At 40.9% G+C, this 14,978-nt stretch overlaps 1 protein-coding gene across 9 annotated transcripts in view; it reads left to right on the forward strand.

Moving 5' to 3' along the window:
* The window catches only part of CACNA2D3 (calcium voltage-gated channel auxiliary subunit alpha2delta 3), a 933,834-nt gene that overhangs the window by 262,337 nt on the left and 656,519 nt on the right, over positions 1-14,978 (forward strand). For all 9 annotated transcript variants that reach the window (XR_004272347.1, XR_004272353.1, XR_004272348.1 and 6 more), the window contains one exon: positions 12,706-12,765. Coding sequence is in view for 2 of the 9 variants with exons in the window: in XM_032289508.1 (XP_032145399.1) it covers positions 12,706-12,765 (60 nt within the window). In the remaining 7 variants the exon portion in view is untranslated. The remainder of the gene's footprint in view (positions 1-12,705; positions 12,766-14,978) is intronic.

Genomic DNA, 14,978 nt, shown 5'->3' on the forward strand with positions numbered 1-14,978 from the left:
CAACTTCTCCTTCCAGTGCCATGGCGTCTTTATGACTGTATTTGTAATCCCTTCAGGAAATAATGTGGAAAGCCTAAGCTTAAGGTCCTTTGAATTGGAGGCCTGGGCTCAATGGCTGTATGATCCCTGGGGAGGATCCTGGAGTTGCCCTGAGCTGGGTCTTCCTGGAGCTTTCCAGGGCAGTTCTTATTATTGCCTTAGTTGCTGTGAGCATGTTTTCATCTTAAAGCCTTCCTTCACCTTACATTTTCTTCCTGCTGTGGCCCAAATCAGTTTCTCGATATCTGGATTCTTTGTGTCCCAAACTTCTATCCCTCCCACTTGGACTACTCTCTGCACTTTGGCCCTGGCCCCTACCTTTGCTTCAGAGTGGTTCTTACACAGGTGCCCTGTAGCTCACTCTGCCATGTTTGATCAGAAAACAAAAAGGAAGTAGGCAGGGGTTTAATAAAGGGAATTAAAGCCTTACTTGATAGTTAGAAAAGCTGAGGGAGTGAGGGTCAGGGAAGCTGCTGTCTGAGTCGACAGATCTAGAAAGTTCTGGGGTCATAGGAGGTCACCACCAATGGTCTCTGGTGTCCACAGCATGAGTGGGTAATTCTTGGGAGTACATCTGAATGACTGACCGAAGATACCTGCCACCTGCAGATGCCCACACACATGCCCTTCGCTTCAGCTGGAGAATGTTGGTTTCTTCTCTTTCAGTTTGCAGACCACTCAAGAATCTCACCTGGAGCTCTGCTAGCAAGGGAGTAAAGAATGTGTGGTGGTAGGCTTCCAGCCCCTACTTAGAAAGCGCAGCTTAGATGGTGCTGAGAGTCAGCAGGCACCCTCCAACACACAGCCTTAGTCACCAGATTGAATGGATTCCACTTTTAAAAGCATTCTGTCCTTATATTGCTTGATCTTACCATGACATTTTCTCATACCTGCTAGTCCATATTTCTTTGTGTTCCTCCTGAGCTCAGCTCCTTCTCTGACTGTTGCTGGACACCCCCTGCAGGCAGTACTGGGTAGTGATTAAGGGCAGCAGGCTATAGGTTGGTGCAAAAGTAATTACTTTTGCACCCACCTGATAATTCTATCACTCTGCCTTTTTCCCTTATTCTCTATGTCCTGCTGGCCTTCAAGTCCTGTAGATTCTTCTTCCTAAATACTTTCAAATACTTTGTCTTCAATCTTTCTCATTATTGCCTTGGATCACCTTTTGCTCCTTTGAAAACATCTAATTAATATCAATAAACAATAATATTTTGTTCCTTAAAACTCCTTTCTCACTAGCTCCCCATCCCTGACACAAGCTTCCCAATCATAACTGCCTGAACGTGTCATGCCCTCTTTTGCAACTGCATTTGCCGTTCTTTCATCCTGGAAGGCCCTTCCTTTGTTTTCTGGGCTGGCTCTTGTCTTTCAGGTCTCAACATAAATGAGAAGCCTTCTTGTACCATACGCAAGGAGCCTCTTTGTTCCGCGTGAGCCTGGTCTAGTTGCTCCCTAGGTGGCCTATGGGATTCCTTTCTCCACCTGTTAGAGCCTTTATCAGGTTGTGTTGTAGTTGCCTAGTTGTTTTTTTCCCACCAGGGATTGTAATGTTCTTGAGGGCAACAGCTGTGTTCTTATAAACCTTATATTCCCAGGTAAACAGTGCCTGGCACCCAGTAGGGTGAGTAATGGATATTATTTAATTCAACTGCATTTTGAGCACTAGCCATATGCTCAGTGCTGCTTTGAGCACAAAGTGTGTCAACATTTTGTTAGGGGGTGGGGTGGGAGTGACATCCTTGAAGAGGAGTCATTCAAGCTGCAGCTTGACCAGTGGGGGTGGGGGGAAACATACAAGGATCGAGGACAAGAACATCCTTGGTCAAGAGAACAGCAGGATGACAGAGACAAGCTGGTAGTGGTCTGGGGCCAGAAAGATGGCTGGGAGTCAGGATCTGAGGGTACTGTGGCAGATCAAAGGACCTTATGGGTCGTAGTCATGATTAGTGGGAAGTCATTAGCGAGTTTCAAACAGGGAGCACTGCCATCAGAATTGTTCTTAAAAGGCTCCTTCTGGCAACCATGTGGAGAATGGGATGCAGGGCACTGAGTGCAAACTGGACACCTGTTAGGATGCTGAGGGTTTCCAGGGAGGAGAAGGCTGTGACTTTGACTAGGGATATAACAGGGGAGAGGATGACAAAAGTAGTGAAACATGGAGTGTATTTTGGAGGGAGAGCCCACGGGACTTGCTAGTGGATTAAGATATTTGTGGAATAAATGGCATTAAAGCAAGTGGTCTCTCTGCCTCAGTCTCTGTTTCAGGTTCATCCTCTTCTACTTTTTTTTTCAGCATTGCCACCAGATTACTTTTAAAGATGAATTAAAGTTCAGGTCTGATCACGTGGGTCTTATGCTCCATGGGACCTGCCGCTGCACACAGGCCACAGTACTCCTTAGCTCAACCTCCTTGCTCATCTGAGCCCCACTTGCCTGCTCTTTTGCACTCTCCCCGCTCCCCATCCCACACCTGCAGCTCTGCAGACAGGAGAGACCAGGCAGAGGAGGCTCCCACCCTGGAGCCTTTGTTGCTCCTTCACCATCACCTCTCTCGGTCACCTGGCTGACTTCCACTCTTCCTTGAACCCCAGCTCACTGTTGCATCATTGATGAACATTCCTGCACTGGTGCTCTATGCCCTTGGTATTCGCAGCGCTATAACCTCTCTTCCCTTTGGTTTCCCTTTGGTGTAAAGTTAGGATGGTATCTGTGCTTTCTTTCTTATAGAGCGGTTGTGAGGATTTGCTGGATTCAGTGACGAAAGCACTTACAACGGCTTGGCACATAGGCCAGGGAGCGTGAAACTCAATAATTGCTGTTATCATCTTGTGTGTCCTTCCTATTCTAGTCCATGCCATGTTATCTAGTTATTTGCTTCCCCTCCCAGCTGAACTGTGAGAGTGCCATTATGTTCATAGCGTCAGCCCCTGCTATAATTCTTCTCACATAATCAATTGTCATCATCATCAGCAATAAGAGCATTAATGGACATTTACTCTGTGCCAAGAACATTGGCTCAGGAAGGTATTATAAAGTTGCTGGAGGCAGGATTCGAATTCAGGTTGTCAGACCTCAGGATGCTCTCTGGACCAACGTGATATGTTCCTTCCCAAACTGAAGTTGCCTGGTAGACATTTGGATGGATAGGTGGAAGGAAAGAACAACAAGGGAATTAGAACAGATTTTTCTCTGCATCAAATTTATGTAAAACTCCATCTTGCGAAGGTAAAGTCTGAATGGACATGGAAATAATTAGTGTTATTTCATTTTCAAGGAGAAAGAAATTTTTTCTTCCCTGGCCGTAGCTGGGGCTTGCGGGGCAGGAGCTGCCTGCCACACTCACTATCCTGTCCAATGTCTCACAGGTGCCATCTGTCAAAGGAGCTTGCCTTGGCAAATAGCTTAATTTCTGTGTTTGTGCCATTGTGAGGACATCAGTCAAACCCTTCCATACAGACCTTTGCCTCATTCCATTTTCAGCCTCACTGATCACAGATTTTACCTCCGAAGCTGAAAAAGAGAGTGGTGGATCCTGAAAACCCACCCTGAAGGAGCAGATGCACAGCCTTGTGTTTTCGAACACAAGATTTGGAGTCCTTTTCTTGGCAGCAGAATTAACTTTCACATAACCTCCATGTAACTGTGAACTTGGGGAGTTGTTCCAAGTTCTCCCCATATGAGAGCAAACCGTGGGAGGCAGTGACTCTGTGAAGTTTCCTTGTTTCAATCAAGCTGTTTTATGCTGGAAAAATCTTGTCTCTTCCTCTACCCTACCTTAGTAATATTTTACACTTGTGTGGAATCCCTTGGGAAATTTTTGTATGTAAATTCTCAGCAAATTTACACACTGAGGTACAGGCTAAAAGTTATATTATTTTTGTTAATCAGATTAGAAAACCAAGACTCAGAGTAGTTAAGACTTGCCCAAAGTCAGTGAGTAGGAAGACCTGGATTCAAACTCTTGTCCTTGGTTTCTGAGACCTGTTCTGACCCTACTGTAACAAAATGTACCCCAAACTTCTTGAGGCCTAAGATTCAGTTATCTATTTATTGGGGTCCCACTCAGTTCTTGGTGATGTTCTTGTTGGCTAATAGGTTATCAAAAAGTACTTGTTAGATTAAATTAAACGGAAGTGATACAACCAGGAATGGAAACTCTCTGCAGGACAGACTTCCTGACCAGCACTGACACCGTGTTAGGTAGCCTGTGACTTATCTGGGGCAGATGTTACTGTTTTCCTTGGCTAGTTGGGTAACACCTTCAATACTCTGCCATTGTGAGTTCTAGTCAACACATTCTGAGTAGGCCCTACAAGGTATAATTAAGGGCTGGAACAGAATTTTATTCATCACAGTCAGAGCCCTCGGTGATAGGAAACTTCCTTTCATTTTGGAGAACAAATGTTCATCCTTCAGATCAGAGGTCCCCAACCTTTTTGGCATCAGGGATTGGTTTCATGAAAACCAATTTTTCCATGGGGGAGTGGGACATGGTTTTGAGATGAAGCTGTTCCACCTCAGACAATCAGGCCTTAGTTAGATTCTGTTAAGGAGCATGCAGCTTAGATCCCTTTCATGTGCAGTTCACAATAGGGTCCATGCTCCTTTGAGACTCTAGTGCTGCTGCTGATCTGACCGGAGGCTGAGCTCAGGCAGTAATGCTTGCAGGCCCTCCACTCACCTCCTGCTGTGCTGCCCAGTTCTAACAGGCCACCGACCAGTACTGGTCCATGGCTGTGGGCTGGGGACCCATGCTTCAGATGACATAATGTCATGGTCCCCATTCATTGTGGACTATCCCCTTGGGAAGTTAAAGAGAGTTCCATTGCCCACAAAGGAAATAGCACATTTACCTCAGAACTGGAGGGTCTAAGTTTCATAGTTAAATAGCCTTGATTTTGATAATCAACTCTAAAATATTCCCAGGAGAGCTATGTAAGTAGAAGAACATTATTTAAAATACTGGGTCATTTGGAAAAATTACTTGGGCTGAAATCGAAGGTTGTCTCTTTTTCCTACCTCCCCCTGAGCTGCCTTGGCCCTTGAGCAGCCCTTTGAACAAAGCTTGGCTGGTTCCATCTTCAACGGCTTTTCAAATGCTGCAGTTTGGCAAATGCAGGCTGAGATGTAGAATGCAGTGACTTTGGTTTGGAAATTGGCCATCCACACTGATAACAGGTATTAATTTAATCAGCCTCAAATTGATAACAGGTATCTCTTGTGGAAAAAAAGATAATTTGTTATCGATTGTGATCATGTCTTCTGATGTAAACTCCAGGCTTACTGTGTCTTGTACAAGGCCAGTGTAGCCTTGTACAATCTGAAGGAGACAGGAAAGGGGAGGAGTGAAGGAAGGGAAGAAAGCTCCCCACATATGCACAAGATGTGTTTTCTCTATTGTTCTGTTACCTGCTTTCTCTAGAAACTTTATAGATTAGCTTTTATAATCCACTTTGAAATGTTTGCCGTTTTAAAGCAGAAGCAATTTTTGCAGCTTTCAGGCAGAAGGTCATTTTATACAAAATGTTCATTCATGTGCAACAAAGCTTAGTTCTTCTACAGGAACAAAGAAATAGTGAAGCCTCCTTAAAAGCTGTTTTTCTCCAAATAAACGATCATCTTGATAGTTGGTGATTTATATGTCCCATTTCTATTGGAATCTAAAAGTAAAAACATTTGTATCAATAAGGATTACTGAATATTATTAAGGTTTCGGCTATGACTCTAACTGCAGCTGCAGCATGGCAGGGCGGGAGGAAGGTATGCTGGCTTTCTTCTTGTCTGACTGTGTCCATCCCTGTAGGTTATTCATTTTGCCTTGGTTTATTACTTGATGGTCATCTAGTCATTGATGTGGCCTCTGCGCAGGTTCCAGAGCACTAGCTGATTCCAGACCATTTTTCTTAATTGCTGTTTCCAGAACATTTTCTTACCTCCAAAACTTAGTGTGAAATGTTTCTATTGGTTGGAACGTTATTTCAGCACATCTCTTTCCCCTGCTTCCTTCCTGTTCTTCTTCAGAGCTCAGCTTAAATGTCATGTCTTCTGGGAAGCTTCCTTGGCTTCCTGACAGCATTCTTTGTCACTTGTCCCTTCTCTTTGAAATAGCTGTTTCCCTGTGTGTCCCTCACCATTCTGTAAACCATCTTACTTTTTTTTTTTTTTTCATGGATCACTGGTGGTACCCATCTGACACTTTGGGAAATATTCATCTAAGTGCTCTAGCTACAAAGCAGCATAGATTAATCTACACTGTTACAGAGTGATAAAAAATTCTATCCCAAGGACAGAGGGGAACACCAGAAGGAATGAAAATGTAAATCTGAACAACTTACTTTATTTCTCCAATGTGACAGTTCTTAAATGGATGATTTCTGACCCTTGGTACAAGACAGGAGTTTGACATAAGTCTGGGAAACAAATCAATCTCATTTTGCCTGGGTTCCTGGAAACATCTTTTGATGTGCTAAGTGCCCTTATTGAGGGTAAAGATTTTTCATTTTAATCCATGGTTGATTGAGTTTGAAACCTGTGACTGTTGAGAGGACTTAGATCTCCTCTGTCTTCACTTCTGTAGACTGTCAGCATGTCGAGTTCAAGCCCTGCTATGTAACACACTGCTAGGATAGCATTAGCCCCAGGCACACACTGATGGACAAATAATCTAACAATTTCTCCATCAAACTCTTGCCCTTAAAACAAAAGCCACTGAATCTAGGGTAACGGCTCATCCATGCCACACTGGGTATGGTTGTGATAGTAGTTACTACTATTCCTTGATTAGTCTGTTTGGCCATTTTTCTACACATTGAACTCTTGTTGATTCAAAGGAAGATTGATGTGATCCCTAACTCTGGTATTAATGATAATTGAATAACTATCTCCAAGTTAACCCTTCCTGTAGCCCAAATCCATGTTCATGATTATAGATTTGAGATCCCCCCATTTGAGCTTAAACCTTCTTTGAGAAAGAATTGTTTTCATTCCAGAAAAAAGGCAGTAAAAAGCCTGGTATGAGTATTAAATGTGTTGTTGCAAAACATTAAATAAAAACCACTAAATACATTAAGTGCTTTGAAATCTTTATTAAATTCCAACGCCCCATTATAACAGCATTTACAACTCAAAGCTTTTTAGCTTTAACATAAGAAATAAAATAACTTTTTACATTGCTGTTCCATAAGTTTTTTATATTTCTGTTTTGCTTTGAGGATTTTCATCCATCATTGTCCCTACCCCCCATTTTAGGGATTTTTATTTGAAATTTTTTTTTTATTTGTACACAATTTTTTCATTCTGATAAAATCAGGAGTCCGGTGGTTAAGGTACTTTGCTAGTGTAGTAACATTCTCCTTTACCTTTCCACCTCTCGCCACACATTTTTTCTCTCTTTTCTTCCCTTGTTAAACCAAAATGTCTGGGGACAGAAAAATAAAATACACGTAGGACAAAAACATCATTTTCTTCTTCTGATCCAATTTTTACTTCGACGTTGTGTCCGGTTTTCCCCTTCTGGCTCATGATGGCAAGTTTGACCTCTACATGTCTTTAACGCTAGTCTTGATTTAAGTGTTGTGGGGAAGAAATGGGACACTGTGCATTCTGTAATGTTGTGCGGATATACATAAGGTCATTGTAACAAGAAATAAGATGTGATTTTAAATGAAATGCTTTAATATCCCCACTATTCCCCTTGGCAGCTTCGCCTTCACCAAAGCTATAAATACTATCCATGGTCCATGGCTTCTAGGGTTTTCTATTTATAAAGATGGCTCTTGTTTGTATTTATTTCACTAAAAGGAAAGAGTTATGTAGAAATATAAAAAGCCAGTGAAATGTGCATCAATTCATGAATTACAACCTTTTAGCTTATAGGTGCTTTGTTCCAAGTCTAGAATGTATGTTTCAGTATATTGTTATCATTTTTATTGAGTATGGAAAAGCTTTGGCATTAAACAAGGGAAAAAAGATTTGTGGACAAAACTTCTGTTTACTCTTACCTCAAAGCTCAGTTCCGAAGGCCGTAATCTTCAAAGACATTTTTGTTTCCAGTGTTCACGTTTAATTAAAAACCACATTCACAATTCTATTATCCCATCTGTGGATCCAAAAAAGGAATTCATATAAGAGAAAATTAACATGATTATTAAAAGTATACTGCCTATATAATAGGTATAATAGAGTAACAGTTTTCCGCAGTCTCAGTAGCAGTTTCTTATAACTAAAATATTAGCAAATTTAATGGATTTTTCTTACCTGCACACTTGTTTTTAAAACATATTTCATTGGATTTAGATGAATATAATGACATTTGCTAAGGAAATAGATGCCAATAATAGGCTGTTACTTTTTATTGGCAGGCATCAGAATTTGAAGTGCTATGGTCTTGACTTTGTTAGATGATGAATCAATGTATTTTAATTCTATTAACAGCAGAAACGTGGCTGGGCATGTTGACTCATGCCTGAGATCCCAGCACTTTGGGAAGCTGAGGCGTTCAGATCACTTGAGGCCAGGAATTCGAGACCAGCCTGAACAATATGGTGAAATCCCTTCTCTACTAAAAAATACAAAAATTAGCCAGGTGTGATGGTGCATGCCTATAATCCCAGCTATTCTGGAGGCTGAGGCAGGATAATCGTTTGAACCCAGGAGGTAGAGGTTGCAGTGAGCCGAGATCATGCCATTGCACTCCAGCTTGGGCAATAGAGCGAGACTCAGTCTCAAAAAAAAAAAAAAAAGCAAGAAAAAAAGAAACTTCATCCCCATGACTCTGCTTTAGTTCTTTTTTGTTGTTGTTATTTGTTTGTTTTTCTTTATTTTGAGACAAGGTCTTATTCTGTTGCCCAGGCTAGAGTGCAGTAGTGCAATCTTGGCTCACTGCAGCCTCTGCCTCCCGGGTTCAAGTGAGCCTTCCACCCAAGTTTCACCACTAGCTGGGACTATAGATGGGTGCCACCATGCCTGGCTAATTTTTGTATTTTTTGTAGAGATGGGGATTTGCCATGTTGCCCAGACTGACTTTGAACCCCTGGGCTCATGTAATCTGCCTACCTCAGCCTCCCAAAGTGCTGGGATTACACCGTGCCCAGCCTGTTTTAGGTAAATCTATGGCAGATGGTTTCCTTTTTAAATAACATTTCTTTTAATTTGTTTACCTTTATAAGAGTACTTTCAGAGGAAAGATTACTGTCCTTTGTTCTTTCCACAAGGTACATAGTTCTTGATGCTGTGCCATTTGTCATGACTATCACACATAACAGCCGAGGCTGTTTTGGGAGGGTGTTCCCTGAACTCTCCCAGAAAACGTAGGCATGTCTGCCATTGGCATCCGAGGGCAGGTTGGGACAGCCGAGTGGGTGCCGCATGCAGGGTGTATCCATTCAAAGAGCCCTATTCTGGGATACCTATTTGCTTCATATGCAACAAACATTACATGTAGCTGCTGGTTGACTATCGTTTCTTGAATCATGTTTCCTAAAGCTTTCTAGTGAGCATGATAGAAAAAATATATTCATGTAGAAAGAAATATGTGAGATAAATTAAGTTTAAAAAAAGACATGTAGTGCTTGCTTCGGCAGCACATATACTAAAACGAGAGCAATCCAGAGGAGATTAGCAAAGATGACACTCAAATTCGTGAAGAGTTCTCTATTAAAAAAAAAAAGGCATGCAGCAAATTTAACTTGAACGTGAACATAAAAACTTGCTAGCAGGTCAAAATCTCATGTAGTTATTTCACTCAGCACAGAATGCAGTGTTCTGGCTGCTCTTGGTAGTTACTACAATATTACCAGATGCTTTCCAGTGTTACCTTCTTGTGCCCTGTACTCTGTATTGCAGAATTTATGGTTAAAATATACTTTGTCTTTTGTTATACAGGAATATGTCACATAGTTTGCATGAATGTACAGTATACATATACATACATACACATATACACATATGTAAATAAAATATATATGAAACACATTTTATGTATACTGTTTCATGATAATTTCAACTTGCCTATTATTTTCATCCTGTTCTCTCTTTTGTTGTTTTTACCCAATTTTATTATTATTTTTTCCTTTCCAGTTCTTTACTTTTTTCAGTATTATCTGTTTTGGTAATTGTGTAGTTTTATCTTTTGATCATTTAAACATGATATCAACATTTTTTTCCTCCAGATTCTCAGTGCTTAGACACCATTAAAAATCCATTTTTTATATGTTGAAGTAAATAAATGCTCAAAATGCTTGACTTGTTTTGATAATGTAAGTATTCAGACATGCATAATATTTATACACATTCTATAAAGCTCAATATGTAACTGATTTCATGATACATGCATATAAATTCTAAATCTATTACAAATATTAAGAGAATGTGCTCTCAAACACATAGTTTTCTTTTCTTTCTTTTTATGTATCACTGCCTGTCACTCATCTGTCAAAATCCACAACAGTGTTTTTGCAGATTGCAACACGTGATCCCAGGAGGCTGATAAGCTTTGTTGACTAGGATGATTCTAGGAAGACAGTGACCTAATGAAACCTTGGGGCCCACTTACTTGATCTTTGTAGATTGTGCCTCTTCTTACTTTTCTGTTTCTCATCCCCTCCATCTTATGTCTCTTTTCTGTAAAGAATTTGATGTCTTAAAGCGACATTATTTTAGGTAGGAATACGTAGGTTTTGTTTTTTGTTTTCGAGACAGAGTCTCACTCTGTTGTCGAGGCTGGAGTATAGTGGTGTGATCTCAGCTCACTGCAGCCTCTGCCTCCTGGGTTCAAGTGATTCTCCTGCCTCAGCCTCCTGAGTAGCTGAGACTACAGACATATGCTACCACGCCTGGCTAATTTTTGTATTTTTTGTAGAGTTGGGGTTTGTGCCATGTTGGCCAGGCTGGTCTCTAATTCCTGACCTCAGGTGATCTGCCCGCCTCTCCCTCCCAAAGTGCTGGGGTTACCGGTGTGAACCCACCACACCTGGCCTAGGTACATAGATTTTACAAAGTTAAATAAGAGTTGAGAAACTGAAGATTTAATCAAGCTTCAGGAGTGAGGTGAGGAATGGGATGAATGCTGTATTTAGCCAGTGGTTCTCAAACTTTAGTGGCATCAGAACTACCTGCACGGCTTGTTAGACCAGATTGCTGGTCCCCACCTCCAGAGCTTTTGATTCAGTGAGACTGGGATGGGCCCCAGTGTCTGCATTTCCATGAGCTCCCAGGTGAAACTGATCCTGCCGATGTGGGACCGCACTTTGAGAAGCATTGTTCTAGGATCACCACTTTTGGTATTTTCAGGTAAGGCAACTGAGGTCAGACAGGGGAAGGGGCCTGCTTAAGATCTCATACCTGTAGTGAGTTAGCATCCAGGCTAGAATGAGGACCAGGTCTCCTGGTTCTGGCCTCTGATGTTCTCTGAGGATTGTTCTTTGACCAGTGAAGGAAAAACCCTTCCTGACCTTCTGAACAACTGAAAGCAGTGTGGGAAATCACATTTCCACCCTTCCAACATTCCTGTGAGTAGGCAGCACTGCCTCTGGCTGGCCTGTCTCTTTCTTGGCATGTCCTATGGAGAACGTGGGCTCTGGTGCTCTATACTGTTGCTTAAAGTTACCTGAATATATGTTTCAGCCTCTTCACTTCCCTATCCAATTTAATAATTATTCATGGGACATTTGTCTGTCAAGTTGTGACCATTTAGAGATTACTATTAATGCCATCATTTTTTCACGCATGACCTATTAAACTCAGGCCTATATTATGTCAAGAAAAAGTAAGTTAAAGACAGCATAGGATGCAAGAATAACCATAGGAAAAATAGAAATGGTGGAATTTTTGCTTGGATTTACGATTTTGCTTTTAGTTCAATACGATTTCAGTGAAATATTATTTCACCAAATGAGAGTTTTCCGCAATATCCTCTAGCCTATATTTTCAAGGTGTGAAATATCTTATCCTTGGCAAATTCAAATTAAAGTAAAAATGATTTTGATTGTTAATTGTCTAAATGAAGGCACTATGAAATGGGTTTCATAAGAATATTAATGTGTTGAGTTTCGCTGGCTGAGAAGAATAACAAGAATTGTGTTCTTGTGGATCGTGAGTATTGGTTTAATTTCAGTGATTGCTTTATTGGGCTGCAGATTGTCACAGTGGTATTGATGGATCATAAAATGCAAATAACTCTCACCTGATAATTACATATTAGAACTGGGTACCAAAAGAATTGACCTTGAATGATTGAGGGAATTAAGTACTTTTTTCCCAAAATGTTGGAGAAGAAAGCTAGCCCACTTAAAGTTGGACTAAATTCAATGCAATAATTCTTGACTAAGGGACTTCTGTTCCTAAGGAATGGATTATTCTAGGTGGGTTTTGGATCTGCATTGGGCCTCAAGGGCCAGTGTATGAATTGTAATGTAAATGGATGGAGAACACATGTGCATTTATAAATGTGTACATAACAATAAATATTTATTGCAAGAATTATTGATTGAATGATGAAGACAGAAACTAAAATTCGACACTGATATGATTATTTTCAGTTTCATGAGAGCAAAGGCACCAGCTCACAGTGTATGAATCATGATATAATCTGTCATTTTTGGTCAATAGAGGAATGGAATTCAGGCCACAGTTCTGATCCTTAATGCTGTCTTCTGTTTTTTTTAGCGTCTGGTGGAAGCTGCAGAAGAAGCACACCTAAAACATGAATTTGATGCAGACTTACAGGTAACTGATTATAGTTTGAGTTACATTGTTTTGTGTGTTTCCTGCCAAAGGAAAAGTACCAGGTTTACCAGGAATACTGGTTTTTCAGTGATTGGGAGGGAAAGGCTGTTGGGAGGATGGTATAGAGTTGGAATAAATGTACCTACCTTTGACAGGATTCTTAAGCAATCCTCAACCATTTTCTAACAATGATAGTTATAATGGGTGATTCCAAAACTCACATGTGTGTAATCAGATTTCAATAAACTATTCCCCAATTTAGGCGGCGTTAAATCGGTCAACTAACAATAATCACCAGATCTCTCAATGGTAAATGGATAAGATAGCAGAATATATCCAAATCCCACTTGCTGGCTGCAATTTGGAATGCAGGTGACTGAATGCAATACTGTGATCTATCCTTGAATTGATTGTTAATAATATTTAAAAATTAAATCATTTACTGATTTGAGATTCAAACATCCATTTAATTAATTTCTGGCAGTAGATCTTGCACCTGATTATGGCATGACTATATCTGATTGAGAAGGATTTTGATGTTGATGTGTATAGAAAACATAGGAAGGGGCAACAAGTAAATTAAATAATGCTTGGATATTCCAGCTGGGTGTGGTGACTCATGCCTGTAATCCCAGCACTTTGGGAGGCTGAGGCAGGTGGATTACTTGAGGCCAGGAGTTCAATACCAGCCTGGCCAACATGATGAAACCCTGTCAATACTAAAAGTACAAAAATTAGCTGGGCATGGTGATGGGCACCTATAATCCCAGTTACTTGGGAGACTGAGACAAGATACTGAAATTCTACAGTAAAATTCTGGTGTAGCACAAGTGATTCCCTCTGTCAAACAAGGTGCTATGATGGTGAATGCAGCATTGGCATCTCTCTTGAACAAACGAGGCACCAAGAAAATAAGTCTTTAGTTTTTGTTCCCTCGGGAACAAGGAAGAGGAGCCAAGATTTTTCCTCCCCAGTCACCTGTTCTGTATGAATACAACAAAAGCATCAGAGGGTACCATTGTGGTCTGAACACAAGAGTAGATGTTGAAATACTCCATCAATATGACAGTGCCGTTCACTATCTGGTGCTCCGACCTCAGTGAACTCCTCTCTGGGTCAGAGTAAACCACATGCACTTGGTGGAGACCTATGAAAGAGAGGCCTTTGATGAAGTGAATGTGCATGGAAGAATTTGTCTTGGCTTAGATGAAGGTTTTGAAGCTACTGAAGCTTCTATGCTATTAAATGCAAGTCTGTTAACAGCTTGGGTGTCAACCCCCTTCCTATTACCAAGACAGCAGGTCTGTGTCCCGGCTCTGAATTTATTGCTGTGATGGTCCATTAGAGCTGATCAATTGTTAATCTGGGTTCTGCTGACCTCTCAGCAACCCCTGCCAGATGATTGTTTCTATCAAAAAAATTTCAGACTACCATCTGCTCACTGTGAAATAGCACTGAGAAGAACCCTACCCTATTAGCTCAGGAGGAGCACAGGGAGCTGGAAGTCTGTTTTCATACAGAAAAAAAAATTGATTTTGCAAAATTTCCTAATCTGTGTAGTTTTAACTCATGTATATCTTAGCTTCCTTCTTCCCCAAACAGAAAAGAGATGATGGATCTGCCTCTTGTCACACTTTAGACTGGAGACGTTGCATCACTGCAACATTCATGTGCTTCAAAGTGAAGAATTTGCTTTTCATTGGTAATATAATTAAAAGTTACTAAAAGAAAGTTATAACTCCTTTATTATCACGATTTTATTTTCCATTTAAATTCCCTTACAGTCTCTTCAGAGGTTTAACATTTCCCCTATGACCTTATGGATTTGACATCTACAGACCTCTCTGTAAAGTCCTTAATATGGCATTAGATTGTTAAGTCTTTTTTTTTTTTTTTGAGACGGAGTTTCGCTCTTGTTACCCAGGCTGGAGTGCAATGGCGCGATCTCGGCTCACCGCAACCTCCGCCTCCTGGGTTCAGGCAATTCTCCTGCCTCAGCCTCCTGAGTAGCCTGGATTACAGGCAGGAGCCACCATGCCCAGCTAATTTTTTGTATTTTTTAGTAGAGACGGGGTTTCACCATGTTGACCAGGATGGTCTCGATCTCTTGATCTCATGATCCACCTGCCTCGGCCTCCCAAAGTGCTGGGATTACAGGCGTGAGCCACCACGCCTATATATATATATATATATATATATATATATATATATAG

The sequence above is a fragment of the Sapajus apella genome, unplaced genomic scaffold, assembly GCF_009761245.1.
Source record: "Sapajus apella isolate SASKATOON/1434 unplaced genomic scaffold, GSC_monkey_1.0 scaffold23, whole genome shotgun sequence".
Classification (NCBI taxonomy): Eukaryota; Metazoa; Chordata; class Mammalia; order Primates; family Cebidae; genus Sapajus; species Sapajus apella.